The 18218-nt window shown below is 41.8% G+C and overlaps 3 protein-coding genes across 4 annotated transcripts; 2 read left to right on the forward strand and 1 right to left on the reverse strand.

Moving 5' to 3' along the window:
• The first annotated feature begins 238 nt into the window (after positions 1-238).
• On the forward strand, positions 239-12054 carry cabp2b (calcium binding protein 2b). Of its 2 annotated transcripts, XM_034542803.1 has the most exons (7): positions 239-336; positions 962-1237; positions 9449-9479; positions 9611-9745; positions 10769-10878; positions 11503-11650; positions 11752-12054. In XM_034542803.1, exons 1-7 carry the CDS (start codon positions 253-255, stop codon positions 11775-11777), a joined length of 810 nt encoding a protein of 269 aa, XP_034398694.1. In that variant the 5' UTR covers positions 239-252; the 3' UTR covers positions 11778-12054. The 2 variants fall into 2 exon arrangements, with proteins under 2 accessions (XP_034398694.1, XP_034398695.1); XM_034542804.1 differs by lacking the exons at positions 239-336; positions 962-1237 and adding an exon at positions 6199-6611.
• Positions 12055-13676: 1622 nt separating this feature from the next.
• On the reverse strand, positions 13677-14758 carry LOC117737126 (beta-crystallin B1-like). Its single transcript, XM_034542811.1, has 5 exons — positions 14615-14758; positions 14395-14513; positions 14181-14313; positions 13951-14093; positions 13677-13848 (listed from the first exon to the last, which is right to left on the reverse strand). Exons 1-5 carry the CDS (start codon positions 14705-14707, stop codon positions 13677-13679), a joined length of 660 nt encoding a protein of 219 aa, XP_034398702.1. The 5' UTR covers positions 14708-14758.
• Positions 14759-15974: 1216 nt separating this feature from the next.
• Positions 15975-17984, forward strand: cryba1l1 (crystallin, beta A1, like 1). Its single transcript, XM_034542805.1, has 6 exons — positions 15975-16119; positions 16532-16614; positions 16731-16849; positions 17255-17396; positions 17487-17629; positions 17837-17984. The coding sequence occupies exons 2-6, from the start codon at positions 16540-16542 to the stop codon at positions 17982-17984; spliced, it is 627 nt and encodes a 208-aa protein (XP_034398696.1). The 5' UTR covers positions 15975-16119; positions 16532-16539.
• The last annotated feature ends 234 nt before the right edge of the window (positions 17985-18218 follow it).

Genomic DNA, 18218 nt, shown 5'->3' on the forward strand with positions numbered 1-18218 from the left:
CTCATTCTCTCTTTTTATTTTTGTACCTGGTACAAAGAAAATACCTCATCGACAAAGCTGAATTCTTTTGGGAATTTTTCAATCTTTTATCGCTGACTTTGTGACGAATTTGATCCAATTAAAATAAAAATAAACAATTGCTACTGCCGAAGAGAGGAGAGCAGGGAAGAGGCAAGAGAGAGGGCGAGGGAGAGGAAGGGCGAGCGAGAGAGAGTGAGAGAGAGAGAGGGAACGTGAGCCAGTGACACCGAGATGTTCATGATCATTCGAGAGCCGTCCAGTGGAGGAGGCAGTGCAGGAGGGATGAGTGTGCCATCGGAGAGGAGTGCAAAACAGGTGCGTGAATATAGGTGACTATGTATACATGTATGAATACGTATACAGTATGTAGGTATTGTTTGTTATTTGTGCATGTAATATTTTCTGTCAAGCTGCAGTACTTTATAAACGCATCTTCCAATGCTTTTTCATGTGCAAATATGCAATTATATGCCCAAAAAATACAGTTATATTCATTGAACTTTGCACAAATTTATGATTGAGGTACACAAAACTAGATCCCAAAGGTTTGGTAACTTAAACATCTTGAAGTGTAATTGACGAAATGGATGTGTAATGTGCTGTATCGAGAAAACTATTGTGAAATATTATATAAATACGATGCAAACTTTAAAACAATGTTGACATGTTGGTGAAACATGATTAAAATAGCACTGTGTGGTGTTTTTATTTGCATGTTAATAGGTGAATAAAAAGTTGCTTTTTGGAGCAGATCTTACAAAGTGCTCCACAATATCAGACAATAACGCGAACACAGTGTCTATACTCGTCACCCTCTATGTAAACTACTAAATGTGTGAATAAAACAAGGTGTGAGCATCCGTCTTGATGTGACCATGATTGTGTGAACGTTGAATGCAGATTTCATTTGTCTATTCCTCGACGCTCTGCCACCCCTCAGGTGCAGGCGGCTATTAAGAAGAAGCTGGAGAAGCAGAAGCAGCGAAGCAACGGGCAGGCAGGAGGTGTAGGAGTCATTCAAACTGCGCAGCCTCCTCGCCACCACAAATCCGGTCAGTTCCCTCAGATGACAGCGGCGACGGCCTCTGAGGACAGAGAGACGCTGGAGGAGGAGCTGGCAGAGATGATGGAGGGACCACCGAGAGGAAAGGGGGAGAAAGAGGAGGAGGGGGAGCCTGTCGACCTGCTGCCCATGGTGGACTCTGTGTTTGGACAGGTAGGAGCTGCAGTGTGTGTGTGCGTGTGTGTGTGTGAGACGCACTACTTCACTGTGTGTGTCTGACACACTCGCCACTGTGTGTGTGTTTCATGTGCTGCATCAAGTTCTCGTCTCGCCTCCAGCTTGATTGAAACCGTAAGCCTCCAATTCAAATTGAAAGCCTGGCTGTGCTCCAGTCTTTTTTGTAAAGAGACGTCTCTCTCACACCCCTTTGATCTCACAACGCAAAGTGGCATAAAGCCGCAAAACAACAAATCCTTCATCACGAGGACTAAGAGCTGAGGATGAAGATAGTGTGGGATGGAGAGGATTTAAACTCCTTTAAAAACATTGCGAAAGAGTAATCCGTAACGGATACGACCATAGTCAGCCTCATAGTCTGATGAACACCCGGTATCACATCACATCCCATCGCTCATGGTGAGCAGTGACACATGACACGGCACGCCATTACAGCATATGGAAAGAGTCCACCTGAGCACGTCAGAAAACTCTGCACGGGGTGAAGATGAGGTTAGAAACAGGAAATCATTCTAAAGAAATGTAAATAAAATTGATGTCAGCGGTGATGATGCAAGTGAGCCAAAATGAAAGAGGCCGGCAGAGTGAGTGGGAGAGAGGAGCATGTTGCCAAAGTCTGCAGAGAAGATGCATCTTTTCCTGGATTCGGGGTCCCTGAACCTCACGTTAACATCTGGTGCACGACAGGAGGAACTCGTGTGTAATAGGCAGCAGTTCATAGACAGCGAGAGCCTCGGCCACCACATGAAGAGGCTCATCATCTTCTTAAAGCTCAATTACTCACATCACATCGATCATGACAACAATCCCTGAAACTATCTGATTTTTGATTGCTAAATCTTTGTCACTTTAAGGTACATTTAGTTTCTGGTTATTTGTAATCATCATTTTTGCTTTACCTTATCTTTTACACTTTAAGATGTATTGGTTTTGCTTATGAAGGTTGAGTAATAATAATAATAATAATAATTCATTTTTATATTATATTTATTATCAGTATGCCTCTGTGAGTGCTGTCCTATCTGCTCTGCACTAAGAGTTCAAAGAGCCAAGTGAACTCAAATATACAAATTATATATTATTATGATTAACACAACATTTACATAATGTTGATACATTATAGGTTATAATTATATAATTATAATAATAATAATAATAATTATTATTATAGGTATATAAAGACAATTAGGGTCAACTGCAGTTATTTGAGTTCATATACCTCCAACCATAACATTTAAAATACTTTTCACTCATCTATGCATCAGTACTGATAATCTAATAACACCAACAATGTTACTGATAATCCCGCATTACGTTTACCTCTATACGAGTTTAAATGCAGAACTTTAATTTGTAATGGTGTAATATTACATCACTGGTTTCTAATTTTACTTTAGTCTTCATCTCCTCCTCTCTTCCTGTCTATTCTGTCTCTTCTAGTCTTTCTCTGATTACAGCTCTGGTTACAAGACAGCAGCTGATGCACATCTGACACCAGATCAGTACATGATATGTCTACCTGCTCACACACACACACACACACATACACACAGACACTCACACACACACACACACACACACACACACACACACAGGTGTGTGACAAAGGCAGGAGAGTCTACAGAGTCCAAAAGAAAGGACACATTACAAGCGCTGGCCATCACAAACATACAGCGCGCACACACGCAGACACACACACACTGGACACACACTGGACACACACACACTGAGACACACACTGGACACACACACACTGAGACAAACACACAATGCCTGGTTATTGTCACAAGTGTGTGTGGTGCTAAAATTAATCCACAAGACAAACATTTAAAGCTGATACCTGGAGACAAGCAATGGAAAAGTAATCAAAACCCAGTAACATAAATAAGCCTGTGTGCCACACACACACACACACACACACACACACACACACACACACACACACACACACACACACACAAACAATTAAATTAAATTCAGTTTATTTTTTATAGCCCAAAATCACAAATTACAAATTTGCCTCAGAGGGCTTTACAATCTGTACACATACGATATCCCCATCCCAGGACCTCACATCGAATCAGGAAAAACTCCACAAAAACAGCATCTCGGTGGCATGATTAACTGGAATCATCAATCCGCCTGGTAATGAATCTGGTGTAATGCTATTGGTTGTGTCATTCATGCAGCTGCTGTGTCCGTTTTATTAAATCATGAAGGAACTCACTGAGAGTCAAAGTTAATTTGTTTGATGAAGTTGTATTTTGTTGTTTAGAATGTGGTTTTGGTCTGAGCTCATATGTAACTTCATACTTCAGATGTCACATTTGAAATTCAGAGGTGGGGCACCTCCATTACATAACACAGCGTTTTGGTTTCACACAATAAATAAATAATTGCACATGCTCATGCAGATGCTGTTCACAGTTGTACATGTGTCGTGTTTCAAAATCAGACTTTTCTGGAGGAGTTTAAAGGGGCCTAATGTGACTTTTATGCTTAAGTACGATTAGTTCACTATCCACATATACTTTATTTCTGCTGTCCATGAAATCTAAATCTAAAAGATAGTTCCGTCAAGCCGCTATTGTCAGACAACCATCTTAGTGGCACTGGCAGCAAAACATATTGTAGCAGGATGGGAGCAAATGTCATTTTCATCTTTTACATGAGGATCATATTATTATGAGGATCAGTACTCACATCTGCATTTATGCCACTATTAGAGTTTCTAAGTCCAAATGGTTTCTACTTAGGAACCTTTTCTGGGTAAAGTTTTCACTTACAGTGGGCATTACTCTTAAGCTGCACATCATTCAGGGATGGCTCAATCCACCAGGAGATTCTGCTAAAAATAGAGGTTGTATTAATACAGTTGCAAGTCTTCACTGCAGCAGGACAGCCGTACAGTGGCCTCTAGTGGTGACTGCTGGTGACTGCAACAGAATATCAACCACACAGAAAAATGGGTCACCGTTATGTTTAATTTTATGAAGGTTAATTATAATCCAAGATGATTTATGAGCAAATCAGTTCAAACCAGGCATTCTGTCTTATGTGAGTAGAAAACTGGAAGTTTTACAAAATTACAGGATTATTTTTAAAAGCCCTGCAAGGTCCTGCAAGACCCGCCCAATTAGAGCTCTTCTCAGGACTGGGTAGCTGTGCTCAATTGACATCTTTTAGGTTTTGTTGCACCGACAACAAACTCTCCAATAAGCCACTGTTAGTGAATGTGCTGGGCTTTTATTTGTAGCAATACAAATGTTTCCTTTGTGCATTTATAGAGAGGAATAGATGTCTTCATTGTATAATTGATTGTGAAGAAAAACACTGCATTTCAAGGGTCATGAAAGAAAATGTTTTCACCAACAACAAGACTGTCATTTCTGCACATATAATCACACAGATCACCACTTTAAATGTAATGTTTTCCAGAGAAATTGCTTGGAAATAAGTCATACAGCATGAAGAAAACATAACTATTTGACTAACAAAATCTTAGTCGACTAATGATAGGATAGGATATTACTTTATTCATCCCTAGGGGGAAACTTAGGGAAGCAGCAGCAAACATGTCTACATATATACAATACAATACAATAGCAGTGACATTTAAGAATTTAAATAATAAAGGAAATGAAAATGTAAAATGAAAGTGTATACAGTGTATCTAAGTGATGAGCCCTACTTGTCTTACTGTTTCTATATGTGCACATTAGTACAACTATTTAGTACAAGAGGGAATGTACATTTTGGAGAAAGAACATTCAAAGCTCATGATTTTTATATCTAATGGGTAAAACACACACACACACACACACACACACACACACACACACACACACACACACACACACACACACACAGCTGTGCTCTCCATATGGATGTAGTAATCAGCATGCCAAATCTCCTTTTGGAGAGATTTGTTGCCAGATGCTTCGTACGAGCTCAGCTGACCACTTAGCATCGCACTCATACGCTCAACTTGTGATTTTAATGCCGTCATCATTTTAGAGAGCTCCAAGCACCTCAGACTCTGAGTCGTTACTTCCCGCATGGTGAAACAGATATTGTGGCTCTCATAACCCATCACAGCTAACTTGCAGTTTTCCATTTGTTTAAAAGTTTAGCATGATTAGAGCTGAGAAACTTTTCCAATTCTTCATGGAAACACTTGAGTCACGGCTCAGAGGGGAACTCCACTCTTTGTTTTTTGACACCTTGTGTTTGGCAATTTGACTCTTTGATTTTACCTTTGATTTTGATTTTGAGCGTGTGAGCATCCAATTGACCAACAAATTCAAAGAAATTCAAACCAGTAGCATTTGTGATGTAATATAATAAATACATAAAATAAGAGAATACATAATAGACAACACAATACAAGTGTTTGTTTTGGTTGAGCTTCCATTGTTTCATGTACAAAATGGATGTACCAAATGCAGCAAATACACCATAAATCCTGGTGTTGATATTGAATAAGATATCACTTGTATTCTCTATTTTGTATCTATTTTAGAAATCTAACCCGAACAGTATGTTCATTTTCACTAGAAGGCTAAAGCTGCGGCGAGAACTTTATTTCAATCAATTAAGAGGATTCAGTTTGGGTTCAGACTTTAATCACTCACTCACACACAACTATACACTCATTTCTTTTCTTATCTCTTTGCTGTATCCCTCTCTTTTTTTCCTTTTCATCATCCCATTTTACTCTTTAATCTCACATGGAATGGATTAATCTCTCCCTGTTTACTTCCTCTTTAATTCTCCCTCTAAAACTCCTCGTACTGTAGATGAAGTCATTTGAATTCTGGTGCAACATGTGAGACGTGAGAGAGCAAGAGAGAGCGAGGGAGGGAGGAGGGAGAACTGAAAAAGGAAATAGAGCGAGAGGGGGATTAAAAGCATTGATCAGTGTGAAGAGAAAGAGAAAGAGCTGCTGCTGCGAAGAGACACGCGAGTGAGCTGCTTCCAGCAGGGAGCTCAGCACGGCCGGGTGAATTTGTTTGGTGACATCGTTTAACTTTGGATCATATAGAGACTGTGAGTCCTTCAGGATCGCTCATGGATTAGAGGGGTTTATTATTATTATGTTATTTTGTATCTCTGTGGTATCAGACTAATAACTAGCCTGGGACACAAGTTTCTACCAAAGTCAGAGATGGAGCTCTGAGAAGTCCAAAGAAGAGAGAGCAAAGAAAGAGAAGAGACAACTGTCAAATAGGATCATAAAGAAGTGAGGGGAGAGAGGGAGAGAGAGAGAGAGAGAGAGGTTGGGCAGCTGTTGAACGGGAGGGTTTGGGTAATGGGCAACTGCACCAAACCTAAAGACAAAATGAAGAAGGTAAGAGCACTTTGTCTCATGCACTTGCTAATTAATGCCGTTTCGTATCTGTGTAAATTCATAAAAGTTCTGTGATTGCTCAGATCTGTTGAGATGTTTTATAATCAAATATTATATATATTTAGGGGAAATATGTAACAAAATAATAGTTCGAAAGACAATTTACAAGCTTCTGAAACTTTTAACAACTTGCTGTAATTATTTGATCCCTGGATAACAGTTTTAATTATTGTAAAGCATTTATTAAATGGAGGATTGCAGCACTAGTTGTTTGAAACCAAATACAAAATATTTCCGTTGATGGTACTAACATTAAAACTCACTACATTATTCTTCATTTTAACATGTATTGACACAAGATGTCAGTCAGACCCAACTCAGTAAGTGTCAGCAGCATTGATGCACCAGGAGAATATTGAGATTAAGATGTTTTTTGTTTTTTTTAAGTGATAACTGATTGGATAACGGATTGCCTTGAAATAATATGCAGTTTATGTAATCCAGGCTAACGAAGCGTGACTAGAAAACAATGGGTCTTAACCTTGTTCCTTGAAATGTGTGATTTTGTTTTATGTGTGAAATAGTCGGTCATGTAGACAGTGCATCACCGAGTGGTGGAATAACAGCCTGGTCTGCCTCTAAAGGGGGTAAAGGATGGGCCCCTCAGGGGTAGGCTGAGGGCAGGGGGCCAGGAGGAAGACGAGGATCAGGACGACATGACAAACACGTTCGACGATCCGTTCTGTACGCTGGTCCAGAACTGCAACATGCTGCAAAACATCGTGGGCCCAGCCTGCATCTTCCTTAAACAGGGCTTTTCAAAGACACTCGTATGTAGCAGAACACAAAATGTGTGCACACTGTGGTCCTCCCACAACCCCCGGTGCAACCGTTTCCACTCGTTTCGATTCATTTTCATCCCTGCATTGTGGCTGAACACCCCTTCTCTCCACCACGCCAGCTGTGTGTTATCCCATCACTGGTCTGGGTCAGACCATCAAATCTGCTCCGCACATGCTCAGAGGGGTCAATCGTTCATTCAATTCCATGGAAATGTATTGACCGACTTAAAAACTTCCTCGATAATGTGATGCGGCTGATGATGATGTGGAGGTCGAGGCCGAATTTACAACCAGGCGAAGGGGACGACTGCCCCTGGGCTCTGGAAAAGGTCCCTGAATGCCCCATGGTCACCGCACTGCAATTAGCTTGTTGTAATTTGTAATCAAAAAGGAATGCACCACTAGAGCGCAACTTAAACTGAAATGAAAAGGATCGTATGGTGGCTCTTGGATTTTTAACTCTCTTGTTGCCGTCTATACCTTTTACTATTTCTTTTGAAATGACGCAAACACAGTGCAGTTTCTTGAATGAACACATGCTGATTTGAATTAGCACAAACCAACCGCTTTACAGCCAACTTTGGCAATATCCATATATAAGTTGTAAATTAACAGAAAGCCTTGCTGCTATAACAGCTACTATGAGGCCATAACGTTAACCGAGCACCTGTCTGAGAGAAATGGGGCCTCCGCTATGGGGGCCCCACAGTTCATTTTCACTCACTGGTTAATCCATCCCTTAAAAATGTCTGCACAAAACACTAAACCGCAGTGTCTGCAGGTTTACCTCCACCATTGACAAAACATATGGACAACAGGAATAGAAAATCTCAGATTAAAAGCCGTTTCTCATCAGTGTGAGTCGTCACTGTGTTTCTCTTACAATATTGGGTGTTGAGAAACCAAATACATACGACACTTCCTCCTTTTGGCAGCAGGTTACCTGGAGCCGTTCCTGGAGGGATGACATCCCTTGAAAGGATTTCATTGGTCAAATGTTTATCTGCAGGCGTAAATTTGCAGAAATCAGAAGTTAGCTTATAGGAATTTTTGGTGCAGATTTATTGTAAGAAAAGATGTAGTTGGTGTGAAATAGCTTTTAAGAAGGAAACCAACATATTGAGCATGGCAGGGCTTTTCCAATCTTTTTTGTTTGTACCAATATGAAACATACCAAAATACATTCCAGTTACATTGTCAGTATTTCCCAAAGAGGATGGCTACTCTTACTGTAATTTGAGGCATTGTATATTTAGTTTGTTGTTTGACTAAATGAGGCTGAGGGCAACCAAAGAAATAAATATAATGCCAGAGAATTTGTCCGATATTGTTTTCTCTCTAAAGCTCTTAGCTAAACATCGTCTATACTGATCCACAATTTCCATTGTTTGCTTTTGTAGAGTGCAATGTACAAGACAGTATATGGATATACTATATGTGCCTTATGTCTGAACAATTAACTGTCCAAAGTACCAACTAAACCTCCCAAATCTCATAATCTCCAGATGTTTGTTGCCCGTGTGGTTGATGGTATATGAATTGTCACATATATTTTAATGCAGTGGACCATTTAATCCATATATTTAGACTTTCATTTGGAAATGCATTGGCTTTGTCTATTTAATACAGCTTACAGAATAACTGAAATCAGTTCCCTACATTTGCAAATTATGTTTTAGTATAAAATTATGTTTTAGTATAAAAGCCTAACTATAATACATATATACCCATGGGCTCAGATTTGAAGCAGTGGACAGTTTATTACATTTCATACCATCCTCACTGCATAAAGCCAAACTCCCTTATTCATTTCTCTCATCTTCTGTTTATGTATCCTTCCTCCCAGTTCAGTTGTTGTCTGGGTGTTTCTACAATGGTGTTACTTTAAATCTGACTGTTTATATATCTCTACTATACCAAACAACTCTCTAAATATTATCATCATGAGCAGTATGAAGTGAGAAGCTAATGTGCGTCTCTGCTTCCTTTCCATAGGACAGAGAGCTGAGACCAGAGGAGCTTGACGGTGAGGATATTTCATATAATATTATTCATGAACATATTCATATGCATTTCTGCTCGACAGCATGTTAATGTGACAGCTGACTGACTAGCATTAACATGTTCTTCTTCTGTTTGCTCGTTTCTTTGAATCAGAGCTCCGAGAGGCATTTGTGGAGTTTGATCGGAACAAAAAAGGCTACATCAGTCACAAAGACCTCGGCGAGTGTATGAGGACAATGGGATACATGCCGACAGAGATGGAGCTCATCGAACTGAGCCAGCAGATCTGTGAGTGGAACAACAGCCGGACACATCTGGGAGAACATAGGAGAGTAAAGTAAATCAGAACAGGAACATAAACAGAACAGACTAGGGCGTGGTCAACCACAGTTTGACCCCGAGGTCAGGTGACCCTTGTTCCATGTCATAGCTACCCTTCTCTCTCTCTGACTCCTGTCTTTCGCTACAGTGAATGTCAAATGAAGGAAGAATGCATAATAAAGAAATAACATATTTTGAAAAATAAAAGAACTGCAGCAAGAACAACACAGAGCAGAGGAGAATGATAACTAGCGTTATTTAAACTACATGTTATTTCTTTTACAAATATTATAAAATAAAATACAATAGCTTGTATTTACAGTTAATGCAATGAATCCCCCCCCCCCCCCCCCCCCCAAGACCCGCTCTTCTAACACAGACTGACCTTGAAGGTCACGTTCTGAAGAAGTCAACAGATCCACATCATCTGCAATGAGCAGTGACACAATTATAAGGTCCCAAAACCAAAGTCTCTCTTATTCCCAGCTGTGCCTTGAGATCCTTTCAGTATTGGCCACAAGGGACAACCCTGGCGGAGGCCAACATCCACTGGAAATGTGTTTGACGCTCTTTTTTCCAGAGAATACAGACAAATGTTACTATTCTACATAAAAACAAAACATTAGCTGAATAAGTTAGCACACCATTAACTAGTGTTAGCACTTCCATACTTGTTGTATCTTTAACTGTTTTCAGTGATAAATAAATTTGACATCTCGGATCCAACTTTCAAAACGCATATTGAGGACCCTTCTGTCTGCTTCTCTCTGAAAATGCTTTTTTGTTTTTCCAAAAGTTATATAATATTAATCTAGGGAGAGCTGTTAGTGACATTGTGGGCTCCATGGTAACTGACAGCTTGACAGAGTACCAGTCCCGGGTGAGGCTTAGCAATTAATTAACAATAGTTTATCGGTTTTTTTACTATTGTTGAGATATAAAGGTTAATTAAAGTAAGAAAGTATGGCCCTTTTTCATATTTTGTTTCAGGTGGAGGTAAAGTTGACTTTGAGGACTTTGTGGAGCTGATGGGACCCAAGATGTTGGCAGAGACAGCCGACATGATTGGAGTCAAAGAACTACGAGATGCATTCAAAGAGGTCAGGAGATACATTGTTACTTAAGGCAGTTTAATTTGTACTGCAGACATTTTGACTTGTCAAACATCACTAATTGTTGCGTTACACGGCAATAGTTGCTGAGATGAGGTCATCGTTAGTTCCCATCGTTAGTTATTACCATCAGTGTCTTTCATACTCCAACAAGCTAACATGTAAGGTCAGATTAATTTTGTTGCGGTAAAAAAAAAAGTGTGCTCAGTGGAAAAATCTTGGGATGAACATGACAAACAAATACTGATGAAGAAAGGTTGAAATCTTCAAATGTGCAAAAGAGCAACGTTTTAGGCACTTGTGTTATTTATATTTTTTCAATTTGTTTAACAGAAACTAATGAAATAAATGCACTTTTTGATCCTGATAATGTAATTTAAATCAATGGCTGTGACAATATCAGCTTCTCAAGCGGTTGAGGGGGCACAATGTGAAGGATTTGATAATGTCTTACTTTGATGCAATCCAATGATAGTATACAGAATGAGACTGTGGGGGGCAATGCAACTATGGTACTGCCTAAAATGTCCCTGTGCTTTCGGTTTGATACTTTCAAAGCAAAACATGATTCAATTCAGATGTGATTCTGAGTGCCTCTCTCTCTCTGTCCAGTTTGACTCTAATGGTGACGGTCAGATCAGTTTAACTGAGCTCCGTGAAGCCATGAAGAAGCTGATGGGGGAACAAGTGACCCACAGAGAGATCAACGAGATCCTCCGAGATGTCGACCTCAACGGAGATGGTCTGGTGGACTTTGAGGGTAAAATAAATTATATTTGCATATGGGATCTGAATGTGAATGTAGGCAACTGCATTCGTCCTCATCTTTTTTCCTCTCACTCCATTCTCTTGTCTTTTCAGAGTTTGTGCGAATGATGTCCCGCTGACTGGCCCAGCATGTCAGATTGAGATGGACAGGCAGACATTATGCAACTGCTGGATTAGATAACACACTACATTGTAGTGAACACTGTTCATCTGTTCATACGAGCACACGTCTAAAATTGTATTTTTGTATCAAAGAAAGACAAAATGAGGAAAAGAAAATGCTTTCAATAGACAAATAGTATCCAGCCTAACACGACTATAACATCTGAACTCCAGGTGCAACACCATGATAAAGCCCTTCAACAGCAGTAAAACATATCAAAAGCTGCTTCATAGACAACATGTATGACTTAGTGTTTTTTTTTTTTTAATTAAAATAAAGTTACCAAAATTGAATGAATGGGCAAATTATTACAACCAGGTCGACTTGTGATTGATCTGACACAATCATTAAATAAGAGGTACGTACATATGGAGTTTATAGCATAAACTGAATACAGCACATTGACTGAAATGGTTTGTTGAATCGAGATAGATAGATAGATAGATAGATAGATAGATAGATAGATAGATAGATAGATAGATAGATAGATAGATAGATAGATAGATAGATAGATAGATAGATAGATAGATAGATAGATAGATAGATAGATAGATAGATAGATAGATAGATAGATAGATAGATAGATAGATAGATAGATAGATAGATAGATAGATGTGTCGGAGCTGCAAAGCGGATCCAGCAAGGACGGGCAGTTTGAGCCAGAAAAAAGTATCCTCACCAATGCTGACAATGCCGTAATGTATAACAACATGTAAACTCCACGTCAGCTGCAACCACACAGCAAAAGAAAGCCTGATGTTTCACAACATGTCGTACACGAAACGCTCCCTCGATGTTCCAACCACCAGATTAAGTTCTTGAACGCACCTGTCTGGACGTCACTGAGCGGGCCTCATGACGTCCTCTGTTATTCTCAGTGCATAATATAACGAGTCCCTTCAGCCTCGCTGTCCTGTTGCGCTCCTCAAACATGTTAGGATGAATGCGGCTCCGCAGAGATAAACAACAACAAGGTCTCACACAGCTAACTGAAGGTAACGCTTGCTAAGCAACATTTAAAAAAACAATTTTAAGCATCAAGGGGTTAGCTTTACCCAGCATGCCATGCACCTGCTCGTCAACACGAGGGCGTGTTTGATTTGGGTATCTTAGCTGCTCCCTGGGTGGGGGCAGTAAATCAAGTGATTCATTAAGCCCGATTCTTTTTACCTGAGCCAATGCAGGTGCAATATTGCTGAGTTCAAATCCCATAAGGACGCATTTATTTATCATGTTACATGTGTTAGCTGTATACAATCTGGTAAACTGCTATTTTACAGTACTATGATTGAGTCTCTTTTTTAATTGAAAGTAGAAATTAAGCTGAATATCAGCAGAAATGTAGATATAATTTCCAGTAATAAGAAGCAAAAACAACATATTTGAAATCAAGATTTTCCTTTTTATTGAAAACTTGGCCAGGATTCTGTACAGCAGAAAGGGTGTGCAGTGCACAGGGGCAAGAAGACGGGGGTCAGGGGGCTTTAAGGACTCAGTTTCCCATGGTGCATTATACCCTGAGCCGAGAATCAAGTGTGTAAAACAGCAAGAGGTGCCGTGATCCCTCTATGGTGTCTCTGAGGACTGTGGAGAAGAATGAAGTGAGAGACTAAAAAAAGGGAAAGCAAAGCTTCGTCCATAGGGGAGAAAGAGAAAGATGAGAGCGGAATGGAGGGTGGTCCAGGTGTTGTCTCCAATCTGGGACAGATCTAGATCCTCATCCTTCCCCTCACTGTGTTACATCATAGACCATTTAAGGTACTGAGGTAAGGCCTCAGACATCTCTCCCCCTTTCCCTCTTCCTCCGCCCCTCTCCTTCACTTCCGCTCTTTCTCTTTCTCTCCTTCCCTGAGCCTCATTTGCTGGCCATGGTGTAGCAGCCCTGTTGGTGCCACTGCATGTCACGGATACGCCTCACGGACTGGAACTGAGGATGGCGGGCGCCGAACTCATTGAAGTGCCTGAACTCGCCCTTCTCCAGCAGGTACTGGCTTCCACGGTATCCAGGGAACTGGTATCCCACCCAGCTGGAGAAAAACACAGGAAACATGTCAGTACAGGATTTGCTTCATGTCGATGTTTATATCTTTGAGCTCTGTCAGTGACACCTGCAACCACTGTGCACTCACGTTCCACAGCTGACAATGATGCTGCCCACTCTGTCGGTGAAGCCGTAGGAGAACAGGCTGGGAACGTCGTCATCCATGATCTCCATCTTGCGGCCCTTGAACTCTCCAACCTCATACAGGCAGATCTTGTGCTTCTCGGGGTCCTGGAGGAGAGAACATCAGGGAGAAACACCAGTTTAGGGGGCAGTAAAAAGCAAAAGAGATTGTGTAAGTATTTAGATTTTTTTTACCATTCTGACGGGCCTGAAGGACAGCAGGTAGTCGTTCTTCTGGCAGTTGCTCCAGGAGTCCCAGCGAGGATACTCTCCCTTCTCCAGGATGTACATCTCACCGCAGAAGTTCATTTGCTCAAAGCCCACGAAGCTGCAGAGGAGACAGTATTATGAACTATCTATGCAAAGAGAAGTGTTTTGAATGTATTTATATGTATATATTGAGACTTACGGTCCACACTCAACGCGCAGGGAGCGCACGCGGTCCATGCCCATCTCACACACATTCATGCACTCGTTGCTGATCTCGATCACGCGACCCTGGAAGTTCTCCTGGTCGAAGACATACATCTGGAGGGGACAGATGCACACAGATGAGTCAGTAACCACAGTGAAGGTCTGTGATATGACAAACTGAATATATCTCAAAATTCCATATTAAAGACACCCACCTTGTAAGCCATCATTCCCATCTCAGACTTCTTGCTCTGAGCAGCCTTCCCATCGGTCTGGGAAGAAGTCTTGGACTTATCTCCACTGGACATGATTGCTGTGTGGAAAGAGAGAGGAAAACACAGTGAGCAAGGATACGTTGATGGAACAAATATGTTCACTGGTATCAGAGTATCCAGATAGAGGAACGATTAGAAACACAAAAATTGACAGATACAGAATAATCTGTATATTTTGGTCTAATCTATGCCTTTTTGTGTTCGTACACACCTGCAGGTAAACAGTATGTGTTTGTACCTTACCTGTCTGTGTATGCGATGCCTACGACGAACCTCACTCAAAGTGTGTGCGGCTCGAAGTGCGCCCTTCCTTTTTATACGCTGGCGCCCATAGGAGAGGGATTATGGGGAGATAAACAAACCTGCTGAGGTCAGAGACGCGAGACAAAAGAAACCCCTCATCATCAGAGAGGTACAGACAGGGAGGAAGGGCGGAGCCAGAGGACTGACCGACCAGTTACTAACTGAACTAATGAAATACAAGTTGATGGTTCACCTTTCAACATACCGATCCATTTATTCAAAGTGTAAACCAGTCTATTTTGGCACACTTGATTGCATACGGTGACCTACATCATGTGACTGTTTAATTTAAGTAAATGTAATTCAATAGAAATGTTCCAGGCTCTGTGTTTCCAGAAAGTGTCAGTGAGTAACGTGAGTGTAAGTCACACATTGCGTTCATGTGAGATTTATAAATCAGAATGAAATGAAAAGAAACTTTTCATCTGGAAGACCCGAGAGGCATAAAACCACAGACCCACGTTTTTATAGATTTTCTTTTATTGATTTTGTGCAACCAAACATAATGTGATGTTTGATAGATTAATGAGGATGTAACTTCACCTGAACTGTTACATTCAGTGGACACGGGATACTTTAGCTGAAACACACATCTGTGTGCACACAGGTGCACCTGCACCCTTGAAAGTGCACGTGGAAGATCTTTAGTCGAGAATGAGATGTGAAGTTGTGTGAACATTACTATAATTGCCCTCATAGCTCTCTAACCTTTCTATACACGTATACATATCCACCCAATTATCTTCTCCTGTCTCTCTCTCTCTCTCCCCCCCACCCCTGCCTCTCCGCTCCACCGTTAATCCCCACATTCTCCACGCCGATCCCGGCCCTTTGTGCCTGGGCACGCGCCGGACTGCTGACCGGGGTCCGAACATACCGGAGCGCCTTTGTTCGGCACTATGGGATCTGCTGAGCTGGACAGCGGCCACGCAGCCAATCCGGGGGCGCGCCTCGCTTCTCGCGCTACCGCTGTTCGAAATGGGCGCGTGTACGAGCCGAGTCGGAGCCATGGACGCGCACCAGGATGCGCGCTCCTCGGCCGTCGGTATAAAACTGAAGCGCCAGGTTCCGTCAAAGCTCTACGCGAGGCAGGCCGTAGGCGCGCACCACTTTCGAGCTCTTCCAATAAAGTGCCCATCTAGGTAAGGACTCATCTCTGCTCTCAACAGGCTCAGGGTCAGACAGACAGGTGCACAACAAGTGCTTCCCACTGAAAACCAAAAGCACTTCTAACACATCTAAATTGTCCTCAGAATTGTATTTCATACTTATGATTTTGAAAAAAAATTATAATTTAAAAAAGTAAATGAATTGTTTTTGGCCTCCCAGATGTGTTAGTTCAGATTGTTATGAGATGAGTTAGCTGCATTGTCTAAATATTTCAAAGGGAATAGTGGTGGAACTTTAACACCACCATGTTTTTAAACATGCCAAAGTATATTCACATTGCGGAATCATTTATGTTCTAAATTAGTCTGTGGAGAACATTTTTCTCCCACAGCTCCCCCCATATTTACTTTGCTTGAATTTTCTTTGTCCTCATTTGAACATCAGCAGTAAAGATGTACAGAACTACAAGGTCCCCAATGATGCAGCCGCTGGTCAACTCAGGAATGGGCATGGCTCCTTTCTTCAAGGTAAACACTCATTTGAGCACAAATCATTGGATTCTGCTCAATACTGAAAGGTAAAGAAGGATAAACTATATACAACTGTATTGCCAACTGAACTCCTTCCCATGCTCCCCCCTCAGGCGACTGTGTTCGAGCAGGAGCATTTCCAGGGCAAGTGCCTGGAGTTCACCTCCGAGTGCTGCAACATTCAGGATTGCGGACTGGACAACATCCGCTCCATCAGAGTGGAGAGCGGAGCGTAAGTGTCTTAAGCTTTTTCCCTGGTAAAAACAAGACATAAATGAGTCTCTGACTGTTAAGATATACACGGATGGAGTGAATCAAGGAGAACAAGTATCCGCTTTGAATTCCCTCGATACATCCATCCTAAACAAGAAGGAAATCAAATAAAATGTGGGAATCTTTAAGCACTGAGACAATTGAATTGTTGACTGTTCAAAAGGAGCTGAATGTCTTTGTACTGTTGCTCTTAAGCTTGGTAGAAAATTGGATCTGATAATTTTGCAAAAAAACATTTTAATTTTCTTCTGCATCACGATTTATCATATTCAAAATGTTAAAGAAACAAAGTGTTTGATCCCAGAAACAAACGTCCTCGGATGGACCCTCAGTGAAGTGATGCATTCTCTGTCTCTCTGAACAGCTGGGTGGGTTTCGAGCACCATGACTTCCAGGGCCAGCAGTTCATCCTGGAGAGAGGAGAGTACCCCCACTGGGACGCTTACAGTGGTTCCCTCTCCTACCACGTGGAGCGCCTCATGTCACTGCGCCCCATCTACTGTGCCGTGAGTACATCCCGACTCCTGGTGTTCAGGTGGCGAGCAACAATGACCCTTTAGGGGTGCAAAATCCAACTCGTGCTTTCTTCCCTGCAGTCCCACCAGAGTAGTCGCATGGTCATCTATGAGAGGGAGAACTTCATCGGCCGCAGTGTGGAGATCTGTGACGACTACCCCTCTCTGCAGGCCATGGGCTGGATGATGCCTGAAGTTGGCTCCATGCACGTGCAGTGCGGCGCGTAAGTTACTGCGAATGCGATCACCAATGAGATGCTATTTGTTGTTGTTTTTGTTAAGACACACATTCTGCAAATGCTCCGCCACCTTGCAGGTGATTTATCCTTGAATATCAGGCTTAGTTTTTGTTCCGTACAAAATATCACATGAGAAATCACCCGGTTCACTCTTAAAATAGTTCCACTAACCTTTGTTTCCTTCTCCCACAGCTTCGTGTGCTACCAGCACCCCGGATACAGGGGCCAGCAGTACATCATGGAGTGTGAGAGGCACAGCGGAGACTACCAGCACTGGAGGAACTGGGGGTCCCACTGTCAGACCCCCCAGATCCAGTCCATCAGGCGCATCCAGCACTGAGAGGGAGACAGGCTGAGACTGAGACAGCCCTCGACCCTCCCCCCCTCCCTCCCTTCACCCATAACCCCTTCCTCCATTTCTTTCTTCCTCTCTTCAATCCTTTCCTTCCTCTTGATTTGAGCCGCAACAGCCGCTGCTCCACCACTCCTGATTTACAGCCGCTGCCAGAGTGGGATAAGAGACAATATCGCACGGTTCAAGCACAGGGAGAACAACGCTCCACTCACACACATG

The sequence above is a fragment of the Cyclopterus lumpus genome, chromosome 10 (genome assembly GCF_009769545.1).
Source record: "Cyclopterus lumpus isolate fCycLum1 chromosome 10, fCycLum1.pri, whole genome shotgun sequence".
Lineage (NCBI taxonomy): Eukaryota > Metazoa > Chordata > Actinopteri > Perciformes > Cyclopteridae > Cyclopterus > Cyclopterus lumpus.

What these genes read in the sequence shown, in the direction of transcription:
- cryba1l1 (XM_034542805.1), top strand. Translation starts at nt 16,540, where the DNA reads ATGTACAGAACTACAAGGTCCCCAATGATGCAGCCGCTGGTCAACTCA. An exon ending in GCATGGCTCCTTTCTTCAAG is followed by an intron (nt 16,615 to 16,730) that starts GTAAACACTCAT and finishes CTCCCCCCTCAG; the next exon opens with GCGACTGTGTTCGAGCAGGA. An exon ending in ATGCACGTGCAGTGCGGCGC is followed by an intron (nt 17,630 to 17,836) that starts GTAAGTTACTGC and finishes CTTCTCCCACAG; the next exon opens with CTTCGTGTGCTACCAGCACC.
- LOC117737126 (XM_034542811.1), bottom strand. Translation starts at nt 14,707, where the DNA reads ATGTCCAGTGGAGATAAGTCCAAGACTTCTTCCCAGACCGATGGGAAG. An exon ending in TGGGAATGATGGCTTACAAG is followed by an intron (nt 14,514 to 14,614) that starts GTGGGTGTCTTT and finishes TGTCCCCTCCAG; the next exon opens with ATGTATGTCTTCGACCAGGA. An exon ending in ATCATTGTCAGCTGTGGAAC is followed by an intron (nt 13,849 to 13,950) that starts GTGAGTGCACAG and finishes GTTTTTCTCCAG; the next exon opens with CTGGGTGGGATACCAGTTCC.
- cabp2b (XM_034542803.1), top strand. Translation starts at nt 253, where the DNA reads ATGTTCATGATCATTCGAGAGCCGTCCAGTGGAGGAGGCAGTGCAGGA. An exon ending in TGGACTCTGTGTTTGGACAG is followed by an intron (nt 1,238 to 9,448) that starts GTAGGAGCTGCA and finishes TCCTTTCCATAG; the next exon opens with GACAGAGAGCTGAGACCAGA. An exon ending in CGAACTGAGCCAGCAGATCT is followed by an intron (nt 9,746 to 10,768) that starts GTGAGTGGAACA and finishes ATTTTGTTTCAG; the next exon opens with GTGGAGGTAAAGTTGACTTT.